Source organism: Phoenix dactylifera, chromosome 2 (assembly GCF_051530095.1).
Source record: "Phoenix dactylifera cultivar Ajwa chromosome 2, Ajwa_hap1_PhDact_Kaust_v1.1, whole genome shotgun sequence".
NCBI classification, from domain to species: Eukaryota; Viridiplantae; Streptophyta; class Magnoliopsida; order Arecales; family Arecaceae; genus Phoenix; species Phoenix dactylifera.
Window position 1 is genome coordinate 51,670,014 of NC_143191.1, and position 22,787 is coordinate 51,692,800.

A 22,787-nucleotide genomic window follows, 5' to 3' on the forward strand; every position below is an offset into this window, starting at 1 on the left:
GTGATCAAAGGTCTAGATTCTTGCCTCATCATTGCTGGTGGGAGTCAAATTTATGATGTCACTATGCCTAGTGCTGAGCTGAGGACAACCTGGGTAGGGACCATTTATGTGAGGTTTCATCTGTGGGTGGATTCCATTATAAATGATTTAACCTTAAACATCATCTCAATAACAAGCTTATTCATGTTGCTTGGTTCAAATTACAAATGATTTAACCTTAAACATGTGCTGTCAAGCTCAGCTTAAGCTAAAATACTGATTCTATAACAAGCCAAACCCAAGCTAACTACCCGGTTCTGCCGAGCATATTTGCATCCCTATTTTGTGCTCCTCTAATTATGCACTTTCCTAAACTGTGTTTTAGAAGAAATTGCAGCTGCCATGTAGGCACCTCAATTATTTTTATTCATTCTTTTTAAAATAAAAATATTATTAATATTAATACATAATAACTGAAAAAAGTTACCAATCCGAAAGAATAATATTATAATCCATTAAAAGTGATATATCAAATGATGCCTTTATTTTGATTTCAATGCCTGCTATTTCCCATTATAAGTTATTATTATAGCCATTACTCTATTCCACAACAATCTAGTCACAGGATTGATTGAGCAATCCTAGCCACTATTTCAAGTAACAGGCAACAGCAGCAACATTAAAATCCGTGAAAACATCGCTATCGACATCTTGGTCCCATGTTAGTTCTATAATTAAATAATTGAAAAAAAAGGGGGAAAACAAGCAAGGGAAGGCCTCAAGCAGAGTTAAAAGGCCATCACCACTGCAGTATAATACAGCTTCATTACTTGGTAATCCACGAACAGTCCATGAACAACTTGTTTTAAGCTATTATTGCAAAAATAGAGGAAAAAAGAGAGAGAGAGAGAGAGAGAGAAATACATCTACCTCAATAAAATTTACTTATTGGAGAATAAGTCAGAGAATCACCTGGCCAATAAATAATAATCGAATATTCAAGATTTTTTCTCAATAATTCTTGAGATGATAGTATTGCTGTAAATTCAAAATTTAAACCATGAAATTTATTTGTGCTAAGCATGGATAAATAACATAATTTGCCTCTGCAATGCAAGTTAAGGTTCAAAGAGAACATCCTCATGATCTTTCAACATTTTAAATACATAGCTAACATAACTGTTGCTTATCAGACCCAAAAACAAGAAAGTGAGATGGTGCAATCAAAAGTTCTTCCCCATGATACACTTCACAAGGTCTAAGATGCGAAAATAATCATAAAAAAGAGATGAATGTTTACCCTCCAGCCCATCACGACTATAGCGGTTGCTACCTGAAAGATTATTACATGGACTTCCACCAATAACTAGATCAAACCCACCAAATGTGTTAATCATCTGCTCAAGCTTGTCACCGTTAAGTTCTTGTACATCAGAAAGGTCTATTAGTTCCCCTGTTTGATTTGTTTGCTCCCACCAACTCTTAAGTATGTTTCTGTTTACATCTGAAATCTCAACGGAAACAACAGTCTTCATATGTATTCCCAGCTGATGGAGAGCCACCTCAGCACCCCCAATACCCGAAAAAAGTGATAATACAGTTATTCCATTAGGGAACATGTCCTTCAATACGGAGAGATGGTAAGCAACTGTATCCACCTGGAATGAATTCCCAAGGGACTTGTACCTATTCATCCTGCTAATACCTCCCCCTCTAGTGTGATCCCTTGGGAAGCCCAACAACATTTCAATCTCGTCTGGCTCCAATGGTGCAACCTTGTGCCGCCCCACCCAAACAAGATTCCATCTCCTACATTCCTCAAGAACGTACTTTTGTATTCGTTCAGGAGGTGGGTCGCCACACTTCTCAAGCTCAGTCCGTATCCTCTCCGTCAGTTTTGCACTTGCAACACAGGTCTGCAAACAATTGAACTGTCTCCTGTAGTCCCAAGAAGGCCACCACTTCTTTGTCACTGGGAAGGCTTCTTGTATGGTTTTTGGAGGAGTAGGATGAAGAAGAAATCGGTTGTGGATGGGCAGGTTGTGAACATACCCTCTCTTTCTGGCAGCAGCACAAAAGTATTTTGAGTCCACGAACTCCGGCTCAATGTCGTACAAGAACCGTGAGATTGTTTCCCAAGCACCTTTTGGTGCTAGGGCCACATTTTCGTAATAGAAGTACGGTGGGCCTGTAGCTGCCTCAGGTATCTTTCTGTTTGCAAGGGTCATCCTCTGATTTGGGAGACCAAATCCAACCATCGGTTTAGGAAGACAGATCATAGATTCACTGTCAGAAAGCAAACGTTTCCTCTTGTAATTTGTCTCCTCAGGAGACCTCCTTTTCCTACCTCTCTGGGAATCATAAACGTAAGTCTGCATGGACCAAACCATAACAGAGAGTCTGCAGTAAGAAAATATAAACAGTGCAGTTCTAATATAAATTTTACAGATCTCGAGATTACCCCCTCTTCAGTCGAATCTGAAATACGAGATTCTCTTAGATGACAATCGGATTCTTCTGCCATCTGTGCAGCATGTATGGAATCTGCTAGTTCCAAAAGAGATGCATTTGGACCTGGTGACATGGCAAATATAAGGGAATGAACAGAGATATTAAAGAGATTAATGGAAGCATACTTGGATAAAGAGTGCTAAAACCTGTATATATTTCAAGAAATGAAATTACAAGACTCATAATGCTTATATCCAGCTAAGGATATCAGTCAATCCATTACATAGATACAGTTTATTTAACAATGGCTTTGAGAGAAATTCTGGGTGACCATCACCTAGAAAAACAAGAACGACATAGAATTGAAATGATTCATCTAAATCATGTTGAATAAACCCTAACCCCTGTTTGCAACAGCTACCAAGATACTTCCTAAGGTGCCTAACCTCTCCATTGTGATGGCATATCAGCAAATTTTTCTAAATGCCATCATTGTTATTATAAAATATTGCATTAACATCCATGAGAAACACTTTACTTTATTCATGAGTTAGAGTGCAATATGGAAGTTCATCAAAAGACTGGCTAGCAATGAACTAAAACAAAAAATTATACAAACTTAGGTTAAGTGATAAAGTAACTTAAAAAACTCATTTATAAATCTGGGGTTGCTTAAAAGATTGGTAAACAATCTGCCATAAAAGGCTCTAGGGCCACTAGTTTGCTCTGTTTTGGACTCTAAATGGATTTCGAAAGATTGAAATAGGATCTGCCATTCTCTTTATTGCAGAGAGAAGCTTGAAAGCTGGTGTAGGTATCATTCTCAAGAGCATGGTCTGCCGTACCGGTCTGTACAGGCCAGTACGGGCCGGTACGTACCGGTCCGGTCTGGGACCGGTACCGGATCAGCGTGGAATCCGGTACCGATAGTTTATTGTTGAAGAACCGGTACGGACCGGTTCGTACCGGTCCGGGTCGCCACCAGTACGCCGATCGATACTGGTACGGCGGACCTTGCTCAAGAGTATGGTTAGGGGAGCATCCACCGCAAGTGAAGACTTAATATTCTTTCCTTTTTGCCCTTTTACTTCTGGGAGACACTAAACAACTCATATTTCTTTCTTGGTTGCTAGAATAGTGATCACCCCTCTCTTGCTCTCTCATGGACATGCTCCCCTTGCTTCTTGAAAATGTAACTTTCAACGAAGAGGCCTTAGATCTGATCTGATTCCCTAATGAGATCTATACAATGTTGACCCATTAGCCCTTCAAACCTCATTGCTTAACCCCAAGATATGTTCACAACCCTAACCAGCCTTATTCCTACTAGCCTTGCGAACCAAGAATTCTATAATCAAATAGATCTGCAATTTTTAGCCCTTTAACTAATTCTCCTGTTATAAACTCTCCCTTATATTTAACATATACTTTGCCCTATGTTGAAGACCTAATCTTACGAAATCATACCAAAATGGTACCCAAGTCTGTCCAATTAATTTTCCTGTTCATCCATTGTTAATGCCCACAGGGAGCGGATCAGCTTATGCCATAATCCTAAGCACAGTAAGGGCCTCTTTATAAACTTCCTGCTAGATCTGACAGGATCAGTGGGGGAGAGAGCACCGTGGAAGGGAGGGAGTGGGAGAAAGGGAAGGAGATAGTGGAGGGTTAGTGGGGCCTGATCGCTTCCTGATGAAACAAGACCTTTCAACTTCTTTTTTTATTTAATCCTGCAGCAATCAGACACAGCCCCCCACCAAAAAAAAAAAAGAAATACTATGCTGTCTCTCTCCACTGATCCCACCAGATCCAGCAGGATTTTACCAAGAAGGCCCTAAATTGGATGACATTAACCAATATTGGAAGAAATAGAGTTATTGATTGAGCCTTAAATTGTGGTAGAGATTATGTTGGACAGAAACTCTACTACAGACAATTTTGGTGAGCCTTAAGATTCTACAAGTAAAAATTCAGAACACTTTGTGCGGTAGCTGGTTTGGCCATTCTCTTCTCCAACATTGAGAAAGACAAAAAAACCACATGACACGCCTAAAACTTGACTGCAAGGCTCACATGTCAGTCAAAGGCCTAGCCATTGTTCACTCATGAAACTGATCTAGTTCTTAGATCACATGAAGAACATGTAAGCCACATTATTGGTGCAAACATAAGGATAAAAAGACACCATATGTGTAAAGCCCTGTCAACATACGAGTATGTGTTGGGCCAAAAATCTCCTACAAATCTCCATTCAATGTTCCATATCACCAGTGAGTTATCAAATCAGAGTTCAAAACACTCAGTAATGCTTTAAACAAGATAATAATGCGAGGCACAATTTCAGTGAAATACATAAACAAAAAGAGCTCAGTCAGCTAAACTAAGAAGCAGAACAATAGATCGAGTAACACAAATGGTGGGAAGGAGGGAAATACAAGAGAACAATCTGGTTATCTATTAATCATGAGCTTGTATGGTAGTAGAAGATCTAAAATGGAAAAAAAAATTAAAACTAAAGAGAAAATGAGAAGAATGAACATTCAACATGAGATTGACAAAGAGGTAGAAGGTGGCAGAATGTAGAAAATACACCAAAATGGTAAATTGTATTCGTGACAAGGTATCTGTTATTCAAGTAAGCATTTTAGGCAGCAGAATGTAGAAAATACACCAAAATAGTAAATTGTATTCGTGACAAGGTATCTGTTATTCAATGTAAGCATTTTCATCATGTCCCTTAATTAGCTACCTTCTTTAGACTGATCCCCTTATGTTTCAAAAATACAGGAACTCAATAGAGATTATGACAATAAATGGTAGGAAACCCAATGATATGATTAACAAAGTCCATATGAACTATATTTCTTCAGACAACTAGGACTAAGCAGGGATCTAATACTATTTATGGCTGTCAGCATTAATCTAAAGAACAACAATTTCTGCAATCATATGAGCACATAATAACATTGCACATATATATTTGAAGATCCAGTAAACCACCAATAATAAAAAGCAGCTAAGTTTAGCAAATTAGTTGGATCATGATGCTAATACATTACATCTGTTGCAATCAGGCTTATTAATGAAAAAGAACAACTATTTGATGCTTCGATTATCTTTAATGATGAACATAGACTACAGGGAGTTTGGATGGCTTTCACACCATGATGCTAGGGAAAAGCAAGCACAGTGCTCTGGAATATCAACCTTAACATAGGCTGTGGGCATATGGCATGCATTGATGCATGCTCAAAAGGAAGGAGTCAAGTTTTTCCTTGGGGTAGGTAAATGCAGAAGAATTTAGGTAGCAATTGGCTGCTGACCTTATGGGATTAAATAAAAAAGACTCGAAACTCCAAAATTTCAGAGGTCTTATTAAGAATTGTACATAGGATACATGTAGCAGGGAAATTCCAAATTTTCCTTACCATTTGGATGAATGCCACTGGCATAATCCCAAGGCCTTAGTAGGGTTTGGAATCTCTAGGAAGGTAGAGGACCTCTTATTGGACATCATCCAAGATAAAAAAAGTCCAACAGGTCCAAGTACCATTACTAACATCCAGGTCTGGATGTAGGGAATTTCTTCTATACAAGTTCTCTTATGCTATGTCTTGGAAGCTTATCTTAGCCCACACCACAACAAAGTGATCTTACACCTAGGTGAAAGGGTTTGAAGGATGAATAAGTTCCCAAAGACGATTATGTAAGCATGCCCATGGGCATTGCATTGGAGAAGTTGCAAAGCTCATTCAGTTGAATTCCACGTGGGGCAACAACCCAGCGCCCCCACACTAAAGTTGTAAGAAATAATGAGGCAAGTATACAACAAAACTGTTTGAAATACATGTATATAGAGGCAATCAACAGTGTAATTCTATGTATAATTTAGCTATTAGAACATCTAGCCTATGACAAGAAACATGAGCATAAATGAGTAGAACATGTGAGAACTTTGAGATAATCTTGTGACAAAGTTAGGGGTCAAATATGAAAAATATGAGAATAGATAGGAATGATAGTTCAGCAAGACAATAATGTAAGGAATATTGTATAAGATGGTTTGATTATGCTTGGTTTTGGCACTAGATAGTTTCATTGAGCAGACCTTAATTTCAAGTTAAATGATTGGAAACATAGTAGAGTGAACCAAGAATAGCAATAATCAACAGTAGTGAGAAGAGTTTTGAAGTACCCATCCTTTAGTGGAAACCTATGCCATAATAAAGGCCTGTTACCTATTGTTAAGTTAACAAGTAACAACACTAAAAAAATTTCACTTACCAGACATTTGGAATGTTTGCTTCCTTCCTTATATTGTTTCTTCCATTTTTCATGTTCAAGAAATATTCTTGTACAATAAAGTGTCAAATATAAGTGCAAGCAAATTTCATTGTTATCTATTAACTAAACTTCAGATAGTAGGAATTATAAATTTCCTATTTCACAGAAAAAAAATATTATATCCTTGTCGTTGATAGTTAACACCAGCCATACTTATTTGACACAATTAGAACTCCCTCTCAAGAAAAAAAGGAAAAATGACAAGGAAGTATTGATCAACAACTGCAACTGAAACAAGATAAACAATATCTTTCAAGGCTTGAAGCCTTTAAATATGTCAAGAGTTTCAGAAACTAGAAGAAACAGTATTTACTGCATATAATATGTATATAAGCTATTTGCAGCACATGCATGTGATATCTTGCTGCATATCCACATAGAAAGTTGATTTCAACTAAGTCAGAAGATTCATGTAATATGAAAAATAGATGTATGGGATGCACCAAACAGCAAATCACTCCAAGCACCTACTAGGTCTCCACATGCAGTCAAGCTAAAGAAAATCAATATAAATTCATTCAGGTCAGAGTAATCATGGTTACTGTTTTACAATCTCCCAAAAAAATGTTCTGTTATAGGTATTGACTAGATGCTATAACAGTACCACATCTATCTATGGCTGAAGATGCCTTGTCTGTGGGGAAACCCATCTCCACTAAAATTAATAATTTCCTATCTTTCTCGGACAAATCTTCTGCGAATTCCTGAACAGACAGCAAAATTCACGAGTTATGCATTCATCCTATGGCATAGAGTATTTTTAACCAAGAATTTTATACTTCTGGAAAAAATGTCAACATCATACAAGAATCATATAAAATTTCAAATCTAGAATCTGAAACAAAGTATTTGATAAGCTTAAAAACTTGCTTTTTAAGGCAAAACTTTTAGTTGGTAAAACAAGTTATCACCAGGCATCACTATAGTATTAATCATTCAAATCAAATAAAAAAGCAAGGGAAAAATGAGGTCAGAAAGAGAGGTCAAAGACCAAAGATAATCCAAGAATCAGAGGGGAAAAGATGACCTTACAATCATTCAAGATGCAACATGATAAGCCTCTAAATGCATTCAAGATTGTGAACCAAAAGGGCTGCACCTTAAAGCATCGACCACAAGCAGGAAGGGAAGGGGTTCATAAAAGAGGTACATAAAAAATAAGTTTCTAATATAGGATCGGTCTGGAAAATGTTCTTGCAGGTAAACAAACATACATCTAACATATTATACAAAAATGAATGCATGCCGTTAAAAAACCCATAATACTACCAATAGGCATGTATTGGAAGCCACATAAAAGTTATATTCACTAGCATTAAGTACAGAAAACTGTTGGTAGTCACTGATAATATTGAAGAACATGAAATCATTAAAATGAAAAGCAAAAACAGAATATCATAAGACAATGTTGTTCTGCTCCGGGAGACGAAAAAAGAATGAGCAAAGAAGTTCTAAAACCTAACATGCCAAAAGCCACAAAAGAAACTTTGAAAATAAATAAGTAAAAAAAATCAAAATTCCTTGATCCATGAAAAATTAGCAAGAAAGATATTGGGTCAAGAAGCTTTGATACCAAAAAACTAAATTCATGATCCCTCATTCCTTTGAAATCAACTTGATCTAGTAATTTCAAACATTTAATGGCTTTATAGTAGGAAAACAGAGGTTTAACCTAGAGGTGAATGCGATAGAGAGGGAGCTTTCAAAGTCAGAATGCTCTCAACAATATTCTTATAGCTAGAGCAATCATCTTATAAAAGAAAGTCTTTCTAGTGCTGCCATATCATCCTCAAGTTGGATCTGAACTCATGATTGTCCAAAGCTTGAGATCAGTCTCATTGTCTTTCAAAGTCATCTCTATACCTGGTCAATAACCTCATGCAACTTGCAAGCCAGTTTAGCTGTTAATTAGTTCAATTTCGCTGGACACATGCCTATGCTATGAAATAGAAGTCACACTGTCGAAGCATGCAACTCTCTCTTTTATCTCGTCTCCCCCTCCCCAACACACACACACATTCACAAACCTCCTCTCCCTCTCCATATACTGGTTCAAATTTCCATCCCATCCAGTACAATACAAGACTATATGCTAAAGATTGCATGGTATCTTCTCTATAGGTACAAAGCCTACATCATGATCATCCATGGCACCTTATCAAACTATAACTCAGCGGTAACCTATATGCATAGGATTTTATGGCACTATATGGATATGACGAATAGGTGCAAAATTTGATGCCATTCAATCCTAAACATATTCCAACCCCCTCCCCATACTAAGAGTTGGATCAACTAATCGGAAAGAAACACAAAATCTAAAACCAGGACCATTCAGAAATCTTAAAAGGTAGTTTTTAGCATTTTCCTAAAAGAAAAAAAAAGTAAGAGTTCATCACTCAAGCTATTTGACGACCATAGCTAAATGGATATTCTCATTTGTCCATGGATTATGAGAAATTAAAAGCCTTTCTGCAAATTTCTCTTCTCAAATAAATTATACCCATTGAAATGGGCTGAGGTTTTGAATGAACTATCATTCTCATTACATGTCACTATTTATTCTTGGTAAATATTCGTCAGAAAAAAACAGAATTATGGTTATTAAAAAGATTAATCATTGAGTATCCATTAATTAGATGTTAGCTTTAACGAATTCATAAGGAGGAGGGAAATTACAAGTGTATGCACATGCTACCAAGTAAAAGGCTCGTTTGAGATTAGATTAGAAAAGTGATTATATATGAATGATTTTTTCAACATAGGTAACTTTTTATAAGATGCATTTAATGATGACATTCATTATGCGGGGGTACCATTGGGGCCAATAGCCCACTGCAACAAAATCCAATCCTAATTGCTATAGTGTCAAGTTCAAGCCCAACAATTAGACCAAAACCATGTAGAGTGTTGTCAAAAGTGCCACCCTAGGCCCTTAGAGAGCCTCTAGGTGCTCTTACATTAAAGGATACATACACTCCATTCTTTTGTTTTGTACTTTCTTGCTTTATTTTATTTTCATTACTATAACTAAAATAAACTTATTTTAGTTAACATAATTTAAAATCTGTTTTCAGTTTGCTCATTCCCTCCCCGATCTCTCACAACCCAACAACCTCCCTCATCTATAGGGCAACTAAGGAGTCCTCTACCAGTTGTCATCTAGTCACTATCCTCCATGGGCCAGAGGCTCTCAGTTCAGCAGCCCTCCAAGAGGTTGTCGACCATTGTTGTTAGTCCAAAGAACACTAGAAGTTTCTTCTTTTAATACTTACTCTTTTCTTTTCCTTTTCCACCTCTCCTCTCATGTTACTCTCTTTCCCTTCTCATTCTCTTCTTCTTCCTCTTTTCTATTCATTTCCATCCATATTTTGTCATTTTTTCTCTATTTTCTTTCTACTTGCATTTTTTCTTGGAATGCGAATATGAGATTTCAACTAAGTTATGCACTTTAGATTTTTTTTTTTTTTTGGTAAACTCGTCTAATTTTTATTTTTCAGATTTATCTTTTAATACCGTGACTTTGTTATCACTTTTTACTACAGCATTTGACTGGCTGATTAACATGGATCATGTCATTGTTTTGATCCTCTTATGCTACAATGGTGAATCTGATATTTACATGCATGGTTTGAAAAAAAAAATGAGGTCGATAGTGTTACTATCGGCAGCTTATGTGCTTTTTGGCCCTTCTAAAAGATGGACTGCCTAGGCGATCTGCCTGGGCAGTGCCTTATGCAGTTACAGCGCCAATGACTAGGAATTGCCTAGCTGCATTAACAACCTTGATCATGTAGGATCCAGATTTAGATGTAGGCCAACTCATACTCAAAAACCAGAAAACTCAGCTTATACCATATATTTCCATATCCATATAGCACATACACGTCCTATTACTACAATCATACAATATCCTGAAATTTTCCACCATGTAAAAATTTTATGCTCTCAAAATACACCTCTACTTAGTATACCCCTCCACATGAATAAATTCACACTTCTAGATTCTGTCCCTGCTTTAGTTACCCGTACAATGAATTTATCAATTCTACATCAGTTTTCACCAACCTATGCATTCTCTTTGTCGCATCTCTATCCCTTCTTCTTGCTGTTATTTCCATCTCTACTCTTTGTCCTGCTCGACCATCAACTCATGCACAGCACCTGCCCTCCATCTCTTGTTCAACAATTGAAAGTATGCTCCACACATAAGAGATTTTGTTTCCCCATCTTAAGCTATTGTATCTTAGTTTGCATGGAACATGTGTAAGAATCATGAACTCTCCCTTGTTAGTGCAAAACTTCTACAAGATAAAATTATCTTTCAGCATTCAATATTAAGCTTATAACCTCTACCATCAATGTTTAGTCCAAACTATTAGAAGGATTTCTATAAGATCCCACAATCCCAACATTTTCTTCTCCTTAAATATCTACAGCTTTTCTTCTCCTCACACCTGAACCTGCCATCTCAAATGAAATCGCAAGCATCGCTACCTTTTCAGGGCAACTCCAATCCCAAGGTTTTGTCCTTCCATGCAACAGAGGATGCACCTCCTTCGTGATCTTTAACGCCACCTGTCACAAACTGTTTCAGCTACCTCATTTCCATAAACAATAGCTTCCATGCACTATCCATGTCCACACAAACTTCACTGCGCACCATAATCTACCAGGAGGCCAATGATCTACTAGGAGGCCTTGGGGATGATTACCAACCTAACATCTAATTGTCTAATTTAAAAGATATGCAGCAATTTTGAGACAGTGAAAACGGCTCAATGAAATGCCAAATAAAATGTTATTTGATGCATTATAAGAAAACACAAAGTGTGCAAGTTACCAGTTACAACAATTGCATATAGTTCAGTGGTTACAAAATGATCTCATAGTAGAAGTGCTTGTCTGCATTCAAAAATAAAAGGAATAGGGAAAATGCTGTCATTTAGAACAATGGCAAGTGATGTAGCTTAGGTCCAAATTAGGTTTAGTTTAGTTTAGTTTCAGTTTAATTTGCTAGTTTTACTGAGTCATGTGTTTTTCTAAATTGAAAGGCCCAAAGGCAATGGACTACCTAGTGGCGAAGGCGGGATTTGAACGCATGTCTCTTATACAACCACCAAGAGACTTTACCAGCACTTTCAATCTTAGGGTGTGGTTTGGAGCAAGGTTCTCAAAAGCAAAAGGTGCCTTAAGGCGACAAGATCCCCACCACCTGAGGCACTAGGTTCCAAATGACACTAGCCTAAAGAAAGCAAGGTGTTAGATTATGAAAGATTCAATAATTGCATTAGACATAGATAGTATTTTTGTCTCAAAACAATACAAAAAACATAAGTTTAATCAGTTTTCAACATCCTAAGGACCTAAACAATGATCATCTTAAACATTAGCATCTTTTCAAAAATCCCATATTTTTGTTTCCCATATTTCCAAAATCACACCAAGATACAAGTTCCTATAGCATCTTTTCATACAAAGTCAGCAAAACTAAATCATTGGGCATCCTAAAATAGCTTCAAAGTTCAAACATGATACCACATAATCCAGGAGGATCACCGGACTCAATGTGGACCACTTTGGCTACTACGAGTATTCAAAAGGATTACCAAACTCGATGCGGATCACTTTAGCCACTTTGAGTATAAAGGGGATCACCAAACTCGATGTGGACCACTTTGGCCACTACGGATATCTAGGAGGATCACCAAATTCTATGTGAATCACTTTAGCCACAACGAGTATTAGGAGGATCGCTAGACTCGATATGAAAAACTTTGGCTACTACGAGCAAGGCTGGACAGGATTCAGGAGCGAGATCTGCCACATCAGAAAACCGAGTCGCATATCAAATTTTCGAAGGCCAGAACTTGGTCATATGATGTCTGATTGAGATTATCTTTTTTTAAAATTAGGTAGCTTTTCGAGATCTACATCTAAGATGTTGAATCGGGCCGAAATTCCAACATTTAGGCTCTAAAACGGGCTGATCAAGCTGAAAGTTTTTTTTTCGAGTTAGATTTTAACCGGATATAGCTCTCCATCAGAAAAGAATCAAGCAAAGTGACAGAAAGCAAAACTAATGTAGAAGTCGAGATCTACCTCTTCAACAATTTTAATTTTTTCTAGAATATTCTAAATTTAAGTTTTTTCTAGAATATTTCTATTAGTTATATTTATTTTAAGATGTCTGATTCTATTCGAACTAGAAGAGGAGTCCAACCTAAATTATGATAGGGGGGACCTCACTAGTATTATAAATAGGGTTATGTACCTTAGTTTTGGTGTGTGGAGAATCAATGGAAGAAAAGAGGACTTAAGCCCTACTTTCGAGATTTCTTTTATCTTCTTTTAATTTTTTTGAGAGATTCGAGTGGATCGGATTGAAAAAAATCTTCCTTTTCTCCGATCGAATCAGCAAAACACCACTTCCCATAATAAAGTTCATGTTTTTAGACAATATATAACACACGAAAGAGTAAACCACTGAACATCCTAGAGCATCCCTTTATTTATGAGGACACCGATATGTCGAAATCAACATCAAAATAAATCTAATAAAGCTCTAAAAGGATGAGCAAAGGATAGGAAGAATGATGCAATCTCTATTGAAGAAAGGTATTTATAGTCTAAAAGAGGATGCAATGGATAGAAGAGTCAGCCTAGAAAGCTTTCCAATCGTCAATCTGAGCAAAGAAGGGGTGAAATCACATGATCATCAATCCATGACGGAACAGTTGGACCAGATCCATCCAATTGGTGCTTTGGAGGAGTAAAACAAAATCCAAGAGCTGCTTGAATTGGTTCAGATTTAATTTGGTACTCTGTCTTTGGTGTTTAATTGAGTTCACGGGTGGTTTAGGAAATTTCTATTAAAAGGATTGGTTACTGTTCATCCATCCAATTGATGCCTTGGAGGAGCAAAACGAAGTCCAAGAGTTGCTTGAATTGGCTCAGATTAATTTTTTCTGTCTTTGGTGTTTAATTGAGTTCAGGGGTGGTTTAGGAAATTTCAATTAAATGGATTGGTTACTGTTCCAATTACTGTAGCATGAACACTTAATGCTGTGATGAACAAGTTATTAGGAGTCATAAGCAGTGTCAGTTAGCTGGTCAATTAGTGGGTGTTTGTAAGAGTCCTAAAAGGGCTCAAAATTTGGTTGGAAAGCAAATCACGTCAGGGTTCAAATAAAACTCTATGATTGGCCACCTAGGGTAATGTACGTTGTTTTTTTGTGGATAAAAAAAAAAAGAAAAGGCTAGTGAAGATGGCTCTCTCTCTCTCTCTCTGCGTATGTGTCTCACACTTCTTCCTCCCTATCTTTATTATCCTCTCTTTTTTCTCTACTAGTTTTGTGCTTTATACCTCCTATTCTACATAGTGTTTGCTGCTTGCAATACCTGATTATCAGCAGATATCAGTTGCTATAAATAGTTCTATCAATATTTATTTGCAATGCTAGTCTACTGCTTTTATCTGTTAAGTTCTTTCTTACATAAATCATCAGGTCTGACATTCCTTCTCTATTTTGCTTGTGAAAATTCAAATCATTGCTGTCTATATAGTTTATTTGCATTATTTGATAAAATTTATAGGTTCATATTGGATTCTTCAATTAAGACCTAAGAAACCCTAGATTTTGATTCCACTCATCCTTCCCCATATAAGGAACCTTAAAAAAGATTTTTCTTGAACAGTAACTGCCTCGAATTTGAAGCTCTGTTGTTGGCTGTCCTGTTTTCAATTCTGGAAATCAAGCAAGAAAAGTTTTTATAATTCCAAGCCAACCCTTTTTGGGGGGTCATCATATACATTGTAGAGAATCCCTAAATTGTCCTACATCAAATGATAGTGCTGGATACCGGGGAGGTGCTTGCACAAATTCCTGGTGCTCCATCCCAGATGCTCGCCAGGCATCGCCTCAGTAAACCTGCCTATCCTAGTAGTCATTGAGGCGGGCTCAAGGGTTCCCCCGCTTTGCTTGAGTGCCTATATCTCCTTAAATGATAGTTCTACTCAAATCCCCTCAGAAAAAAGACTTAAAACTTGATAGAAAAATTATGTGAAAATAAGGTGCAACTTTCTATCTAGGATAGATTAGAAATGTTCCAAGAAAATCAGGGTTGAAATTTGGATAGATTTTTATTGCTTGCTATGTGGGATCCCATAGAACTCCAAATTTAATACATTTAGAAAGTAAATAGTTTCTATTTGAGTAAGTTTTATGTTGACCTAGAGTCCTCTTTTGAGTAAAACTACTTAAGTTAGAGTCCTAGATTTATCATAGGATACTGGAGAGTCCTTCTATGAAGAAGAAACATTATTTTAGGGATGTTTAACGGTCCATAACTATGGGTCAATACACAATGATGAATCATGTATGTATATGGATATAGTTATAATACATAAAGGTGTAAAGAAAGTAATATACACCCACCAAATTTAGTGTTGATGGTCGAAAAACAAAAGTATAAACCATTGGATGTGATTAAGAAGGCCTAAAATGCCTGTTTACAAAAAATCATATATTTTGTAGATACCTAACCTACACATCAAAATATTCTAGAAGCGACACTCTATGTCACCCTATTAGAGCTATATATTTAGGGCAACTTAATGCATAATTTAGGAGTCTCCAAAACATATGACTTTTTGCATATAGATATTTACACCTTTCATTTTATTTTTATTTTTGCACACATTCAACAAGTTATATCTTTATTTCTGACCACTAACATTGAATTTGGTGGGGGCGTAAACTCTTTTCTTCACATCCCATGTGTATTATAACCATGCCTTATATAATTATGTGCCTGCAAATTATTTGTGACCCTGGCACTAACCGGCTTGATCAACCACCTTGCATAACATGGATTGAACTACCTCAAGTTGTCAATAACTAGAAAACTCATTGTGAAGTTATTCTAATGTTAATGATTACCCACAAGGAAAAATAACACAGAGTAAACAAGGACAGCATAGATTCTCAATCATATTCTTATATATCAAAATTGATCATTTTATACCTGTATATGCATTTTCCAAATAAATCCATTCTACAGCCACCAAACTTCTAAAAGAGGCCAGCTAAGTTAATTACCTCATCCTCAAAGTCATCCATGTCACAAAGATCTTCATCTGTATTCTCTCTGTCACTTGATAAAGAGCAATCATTTGGGGAGTTTTCATGGTCTGAAGGAGCTTTTTCAATAGCCTGCAAAGTACAAAATAAAGTAAACTACGAGAAATGCAACCCTAACTCCTGCATATGAACCAAACACTTGTTATATGTGCAATTTTAAGTTTCCTGAGGCCAATAAAGCATTGAGTATATATTGGTTACTCCAGATAAGCAATGCAAATGCTTACCTTATAGGTAAGAAGTGTCTCTAGTATAGCTTCTGTATCACCTTCCCCTGCAAGCCACAAAACAATTGTTGATATATGCTATCAGACAGTTGCTAATTTTTTTTACAATCGGATGATTGTAACATAGAGCACCTACCATTTTCCTGAATTGCTTTAACCACCATGTCTTCTTTAAATCCCATCACTATAAATTCACGGACCAAACTAGGACGAGAAGGACCCTCCTCACAAGCCTTGGATAAATACAGAATGCAATCAGTCAGTACACCCAGTTGCATTTCCATCATCCATCATTCAAAGAGTAAAATGCATCCAATACAACTTTGCATCAAAAGTAAATGTGTCCAAACTGAAAGACGGTTCACAATCCAAGCCTACTAGATATCAGCTAACATAGTGCATTTTCCCATCAAAAGTAAAGGTATCTAGCATTTGCTTATATTATTAGTATACTGGCCGAGATTTTCCCAATACTCTTTTCACTATCTTATATGGGTTTTCCAATCACTAAATGGCAAAAATCAATGCATAAAACTAAATTTTCATTTCAATTTTTATATCGACGAACATTATGTTAGTCCTCTTAAAAATCTCTCAGCCTGCCAACAATAAACCTATATCTCGGTTCAGCCTTGTATCACTCACCTACCAAGACAGCTAAGACGCAGGGGTGTAAAAAACCTCAACTTTTTTTTCTTATCTCCAGGAAAAATAGTTTTAATTACCTTATTAGATTGGCCTGCAATGGCTTCATGGGAAGAAACCGGCGGCTGGCTTGGGCCAGAAGGCGGCACAGAGCTGTGCCTTGTGCCCTCATCCACGACTTCATCATCACTACCCCATTCAAGATCCTGATCACTATCACTGGTCCAAGTTTCCTAAACAAATAAAGAGAAGGGAAAGTCCAAAACAAAAAAAAAAAAAAAATTGAAAGAAAGAGAAAAAAGGGGGATCAAAGCATGGAACTGAAAGAGATGACATAATGATCACAGCAGTAGCAGAGAAAACTCACCATTGGAAGAGAAAACCTCTCAAGAAACCCTTCAAATTAGCCCAGGAGACACCAAATTGAGAACCCAAACAGCCTTCCGAACGGCTTGCAGAGGCAAGAACGCTCAGAGGCGACAATGCTGGTGAAGAAAACCCTTCTGTGGCGCGTTCTTGGTGGAGCCTGCGATCAAGGGCTCCATCAAACGATGGAGAAAGAAAAAAGAAGACAACGGCGAAATGACCTGCAAGATTTTAGGGTTTTACGGCGGGAACCTCAATAGGGGCGGAGAGATGGAGCTCCGTGAACGATCGCGAAGAAAGAAATGGTTTACAGTAATCCTCTGGATCGCTCCGGCATCCTCACCTCGGAGATCTCTAGGCGAATTGCTTGCTTTCTGGGCAAGAAAGAAGAAACCGAGAAAGGAAATAGGGAGCGCCGAGGAACGAGAGAAATATGAGAAGAGATGGAGGGAGAGGCGGGCAAGAAGGGCGTCGCCTTGTCGCTTGTGCTACTTGTCGAGTGCAGGCCCTCACCGGTCCTTGAAGGAGAAATTCTAGTCCATCAATCACCGTTTATTAAGAATGGCTCTGATTTGACTTCTCTCAACGGAAAAATTATTCAGGTGGCTATAGATAATCACACGCACTTATTATTAAAACAAAACGCCAAAATAAGCATTTGATGAATAAGGTTATAAAAACGAACGGCTGTGCATGCAAGACCCCATCCTGCGTGCAATGTAACATCTAATTTCTACTACGATACATGTCCTGCCCTATTGGATTATCGATTGATTTGTCAGACTTGATACAAATTAAATATTTGTTCTCTTTTCTTTTTTGGATCTCGAAACATCACATCTTTTCTAGTGTGGCCTCGAAATGCTGAGATTTTGCCGTATCCCCATCATCTCAAAGCATTGCGTAAAAAAATTCTTTTATTGTCTTGAATTTTTAATATATTTAAATTCTATTATTTATTATGTTTTATCAAATATCCATTAGTAAGAATATATTTGCTAGATGAAAAGATTACAACCATTAGTACTTTTTCTCGCATAAACTCAACCAGTCATGCTTACTTCATGATGTTCACATACACCGTGTGTGTGTGTGTGTACGCGTGTGTGTGTTTGGGGGCTCCTCCCTCGCTTCTAAGTCAGATTCTAGTCTCTGATTCTGTTGGCATGTCCTACAATAGAGTAGGATGAGGTGCCATTATACCAAAAAATAAAAAAAAACTCAGTTGGAGATGGTTAGTCGATCGATGTGGTCAATGATCTCTGAGTGTCGGATATTCCTATTCGAATATAGCCTACCATAGTTGATGTGAAAAGCTCGGGTCTTAGAGTGTGTGACCTATTCAGGCCAGACGAGATAATATGAGATATGATACATGTCCGGCTTTTTTTTTGGGATCAATTAGCGAAGCGAATCCTAGCCATTCGGTGCCTCGGAGGGGAGGACCCGACAATAGGACCTAGAGCTCAACCTGTAGATCTAGAGTGAGAGCTAATAACCTTAGGAAGTTATACAGAGTTGAGGCACCTCGGTCGCAGGATAGTGGCTGGTTTTGGAGGCTCAATGTTCACCCCGAATCGCTTTATTCCTTTGGAAGGTGGTGCGAGGTTGCATTCCAACGAGAAGAGAGCAGATGGGGTGGAAGCATCCACCCCACTAGTCACAAGTGTAGGGGAGAACAGGAGACTATTGAGCATGTGCTATTCAATTGCTTGAGAGCGGCTTGTGTGATGGGGTGGCAGGTGGCAACTAGGATTTTTTACGGTCTCCGATCTCGAATTTATCTTTCCTTGATTACCAGAGGGATCCACCAATAGACTGATCATAGGGTATGGGGGTGTCATTGCTGCCTATATTGCATATCACACATGGCTGGACATGAATGCCAAAACCTTTGAGAGACAATGGTAGAGCTTGCAGACTGTGGCTGCTAGGAGAGGAGTTTACGTAGACTCAGGCTTGCAGAGTATCTAGGACAGCTAGGGACATCTAGAGCCCCTACTTAGCTTTTGGAGCGACTTAGACGATTCTCGTCTTCTGGGAGCCCCCATCCTCGAGCTTTCTCAAGGTGAACTTCGACGAGAGTGTGCTTGAGGAGGAAGATCGAGGAGGTGCTAGATTTGTGATTAGAGTCGCCAATTCCAAACTAATCATTGCAGGAGGACCCAACTCTATGATATTTCTATTTCTAGAGCTGAGCTCAGAGCTGCTCGGAAAAAGATCACTTATACGCAGGTTAGATTGGGGGTGGAGTGCATCCACCTAGAAGGAGACTCAGCTACTGTGATCAGGTGGATCCACGACTATATGAGAGCAGGGGACAAGCACCTACTGCTACAGGACATCAGATATCTCGTGAAGGACTGTGTGGTTGTCCAAGTTACTCATACTTATCGTGAGGCGAATAGTACGGCTGATTGAATCGCCATTTTTGTTGTACAGCACTCTAGCGGCTAGCTTTATGAGAACTACAAGCCTGCTCTGGTTATTCTAGCATCACCTATACCTAGATGGGATCCACCAATTAACCGTTGTATCAAGAGAGTGGAGCCTAGCAGCAATGTATGTTCTAATTTGCTAGTCTTCATTTCATTTAAAGACAAGGGTACATGCTTTCTTTAGTCATCCACCATTTTTGTGCTTTTTGTAGGATCAACATAGGTTTTATTGTATTAGTAGGAATGACGGTTGCCCTTCTCCTAAATTAAAAAAAAGAAGTGGTGTCTATATGCGTGCCTGCCTTTATGATTTTAAACTCTTGCCCTCCCTAGTTAATGCAGGAAAGCATGGTGAGAAACGTCAAAGACTGCTATAATTTTTCTCTCGCTCTCTCCCTCTCATACGCGCTCGAAGGCTACACTCTTGTTTAATTAGCTTCTAGCTCTCCTTACGTCTTCTTGGTTCCTGCCTTTTCCTATTCCATCTTCCCCTTGTGATCATTAATTACAAGGGCTCTAATATTTTTGCTGGTAGTTTCATACATTCGCCATCCTATCCAACTTTAATTACTCTTTCACAAATTTATTCCAGCATTAGTGACTTACTGAATTAAAAAAAGTAGGATCTGTGACTAGGGCCGTTGCAACCAAAAAAATAAAAGGAAAAAAAAATCAAATCCCAGTCCTTTTCGGGATGGGACATGGGTGTGTCATGTTAATCTGAGGGTTAACAAGAGTCCCAATCCTACAGCAGGATTTAGATGTTAAGCATAAAAATCATCTGTGGCCTATTTGAAGTTGGATTTAATACTTATTTTAGAGCCGATATAATATCGAGTTCTTTCAAAACTAAAGGTTCAAATCTATTCAAGTTTAATCATAAGCACCATGCAGCCTGTGATCGATATACTACAGTGTTCTATGTTCCACATGGATCGTTGACCGAACTCACTCTTATATCATTTGTCACAATTCAAGATCTTGTCCAAAAAAGCTAGCAAAAAATATTTTTCGAATTTTATAAATATTCAAAATCTTTTCAGCAAATAACTAATATGGGGCTAAATACAAGCCTGTACTTTTTTAGATGGATGGATAGACCATCTGATGTGCTTCTCTCTTCGACATTATTCCTCATCTCTCTTTCAATGGAGAGGATGTTAAACTGTTAATAGAGCATTGGACTAGTTAGTTAGCACCGAACAGCTTAGGTATCTGGCCGAACAAAGAAAAACCACCAATCTTGCTGAGATGCTAGACTCGGTGGATGGCTTTAGTTGCTTGGTAACATTTAGAATTGAAAACACTGGATGGCATTCTTCGCTAAAATTCTATTATAAGTTTCTCATCAACTCCAGCACCCGTGATCTTATTGCTAACCATCTATGGGAAGTTCCAATACCCATGGAAGTTATCTTCTTTGCGTGGCTTGCTCTTCAGAACTAGATCCTAACAGGGGACAATCTTCTTAAGTGGGAGTGATGGTTCTGTGGAGATTTATTAGTTTTCGCAGATTGTGAATACCAACATATCATGCCGACACTAGATAGAGGCATCGATAATTTTGGCTCCGATGCCAAAATTTGCCGACGCTTCTAAGCAGCGTCGGCAGGCATGAAAATATGAGTCCGATAACAACACCTTTAATAGAGACTGTTTACGAGCGCCTCTTTGGTCTGCAATTCTCTCTCTCCTTTTTCTCTCTTCTCCTACTCTCTAACCAACCACTAAGAAACGATACATAAGCATCTGTCCAATTAGATGCTGACTTGCACTTAACCAGAAAATGTAGGTTAAGTCTTGTTGGTTGAACCAAAAAGCATGTTAGGTAAACTACTTTATTAATATAAGGATAGTAAATCCACATCGACATCCATCTTCTGCCTGGAATTATGAGCTTGTTATGTCTAGATAATAGTATAAAAAAATGGGACAAACTTGTCCTACAAAAAGAAAACTTTTTTTTTTTTTTTGAGTAACTAGCTAATTCCCATAAATCGATTCATGAATATGTGCCCTAAAAGATAAATTTAGAAACTTTTATGAAGGGTGGTCTTTAATATCCCATTTCTAGTATATCATGCCGTGATTCACCGCTTATTCGACAGGTAATGCCGTATGCTCCTGGTAAAATCGAACCACGCTAATTCAATCCAATGAGCCTACCCTCCCCCAAGCTACTTTGAGAGCCGAGAAAGAAAAATTCCAGCCACATTTGTTTCAGAAAACAGAAGATCGGAGTCATGATTCATATATATGGTTTGAGGCTGCAAAGGATGCTATAATCGATCTTGAAAAAATTCCTTTGAGATAGATGGTGGGTTTTAAAAGATATAAAAAGAATATAGTTTAGATTGTCTTTTGGAGTCCATATCTAGAGGGTATTATTCGGGGGTGATGCTACATACAGTTAATCTTCACCTAAATTGCATGTAGATTTAATTATAATACCTTTTGATAGAAATAGTGGACTGGCTGGACTTAGAAGAGCCTATGGTATCATCTGTGGTAAATTATAAGATGGCATGTCACCAAGTAAATATAACTTCATATTTTCATCCATTGTAACTAATGTATTTATTGCCTTATGAGGGAGCATATGTTCACCATGTGCTCATAAGGTTATGCTCATGAAATAGCAGCAAGCATTTTTGTATTGCCACGATGATTCATAAAATGAACAACGTAATTTTGGTGCATTGGCATGCAATGAGAAAATGAATAACGTGTGCACTATCACACTGTATGCAATCCGAGATGTGTGCAGAGCCGGTCCAACTCTTAGGCAACTGAGACGATCGCTTAAGGCCCTGGCCTAAAGAACACCTACCGCAGGAAAGATCTTAAAAACAAAATAGAAAAGAAAAAAGGCCCATCTGTAAGTTCGTCTTAGGCCGGCTCACTGTAGAAAAAGCTGCAAAGACAAAACGGCCTTAGGCCTCCAAATATAATGGGCCGCTTCTAGATGTGTAATGTATTCCAACCAACTATTAACAAAACGACGCATAAACATCTGTGGAAGGAGAGTTGCTGGCCGCATTTGAATAGAAAGGATAGGTCAAGTTCAATCAAAAAGTATATTAGGTGGAGTACTTTAGTAATAAAAGAATAGAAAAACCAATTAGGCATCCATCTCGCAGCTGCAAAGATCAAGAATTTTAATATACTTTCACAAGCTTGTGATCTGTAGTTAA

General features: G+C 37.8%; 1 protein-coding gene across 1 annotated transcript; it reads right to left on the bottom strand.

Moving 5' to 3' along the window:
- Nucleotides 1-1,020: 1,020 nt before the first annotated feature.
- Nucleotides 1,021-17,656, bottom strand: LOC103724025 (DNA (cytosine-5)-methyltransferase DRM2-like). Its single transcript, XM_039124997.3, has 9 exons — nt 17,408-17,656; nt 17,157-17,315; nt 16,870-17,022; nt 16,281-16,377; nt 16,145-16,191; nt 15,876-15,989; nt 7,379-7,478; nt 2,441-2,553; nt 1,021-2,351 (listed from the first exon to the last, which is right to left on the bottom strand). Exons 2-9 carry the CDS (start codon nt 17,157-17,159, stop codon nt 1,203-1,205), a joined length of 1,776 nt encoding a protein of 591 aa, XP_038980925.3. The 5' UTR covers nt 17,160-17,315; nt 17,408-17,656; the 3' UTR covers nt 1,021-1,202.
- Nucleotides 17,657-22,787: the final 5,131 nt, after the last annotated feature.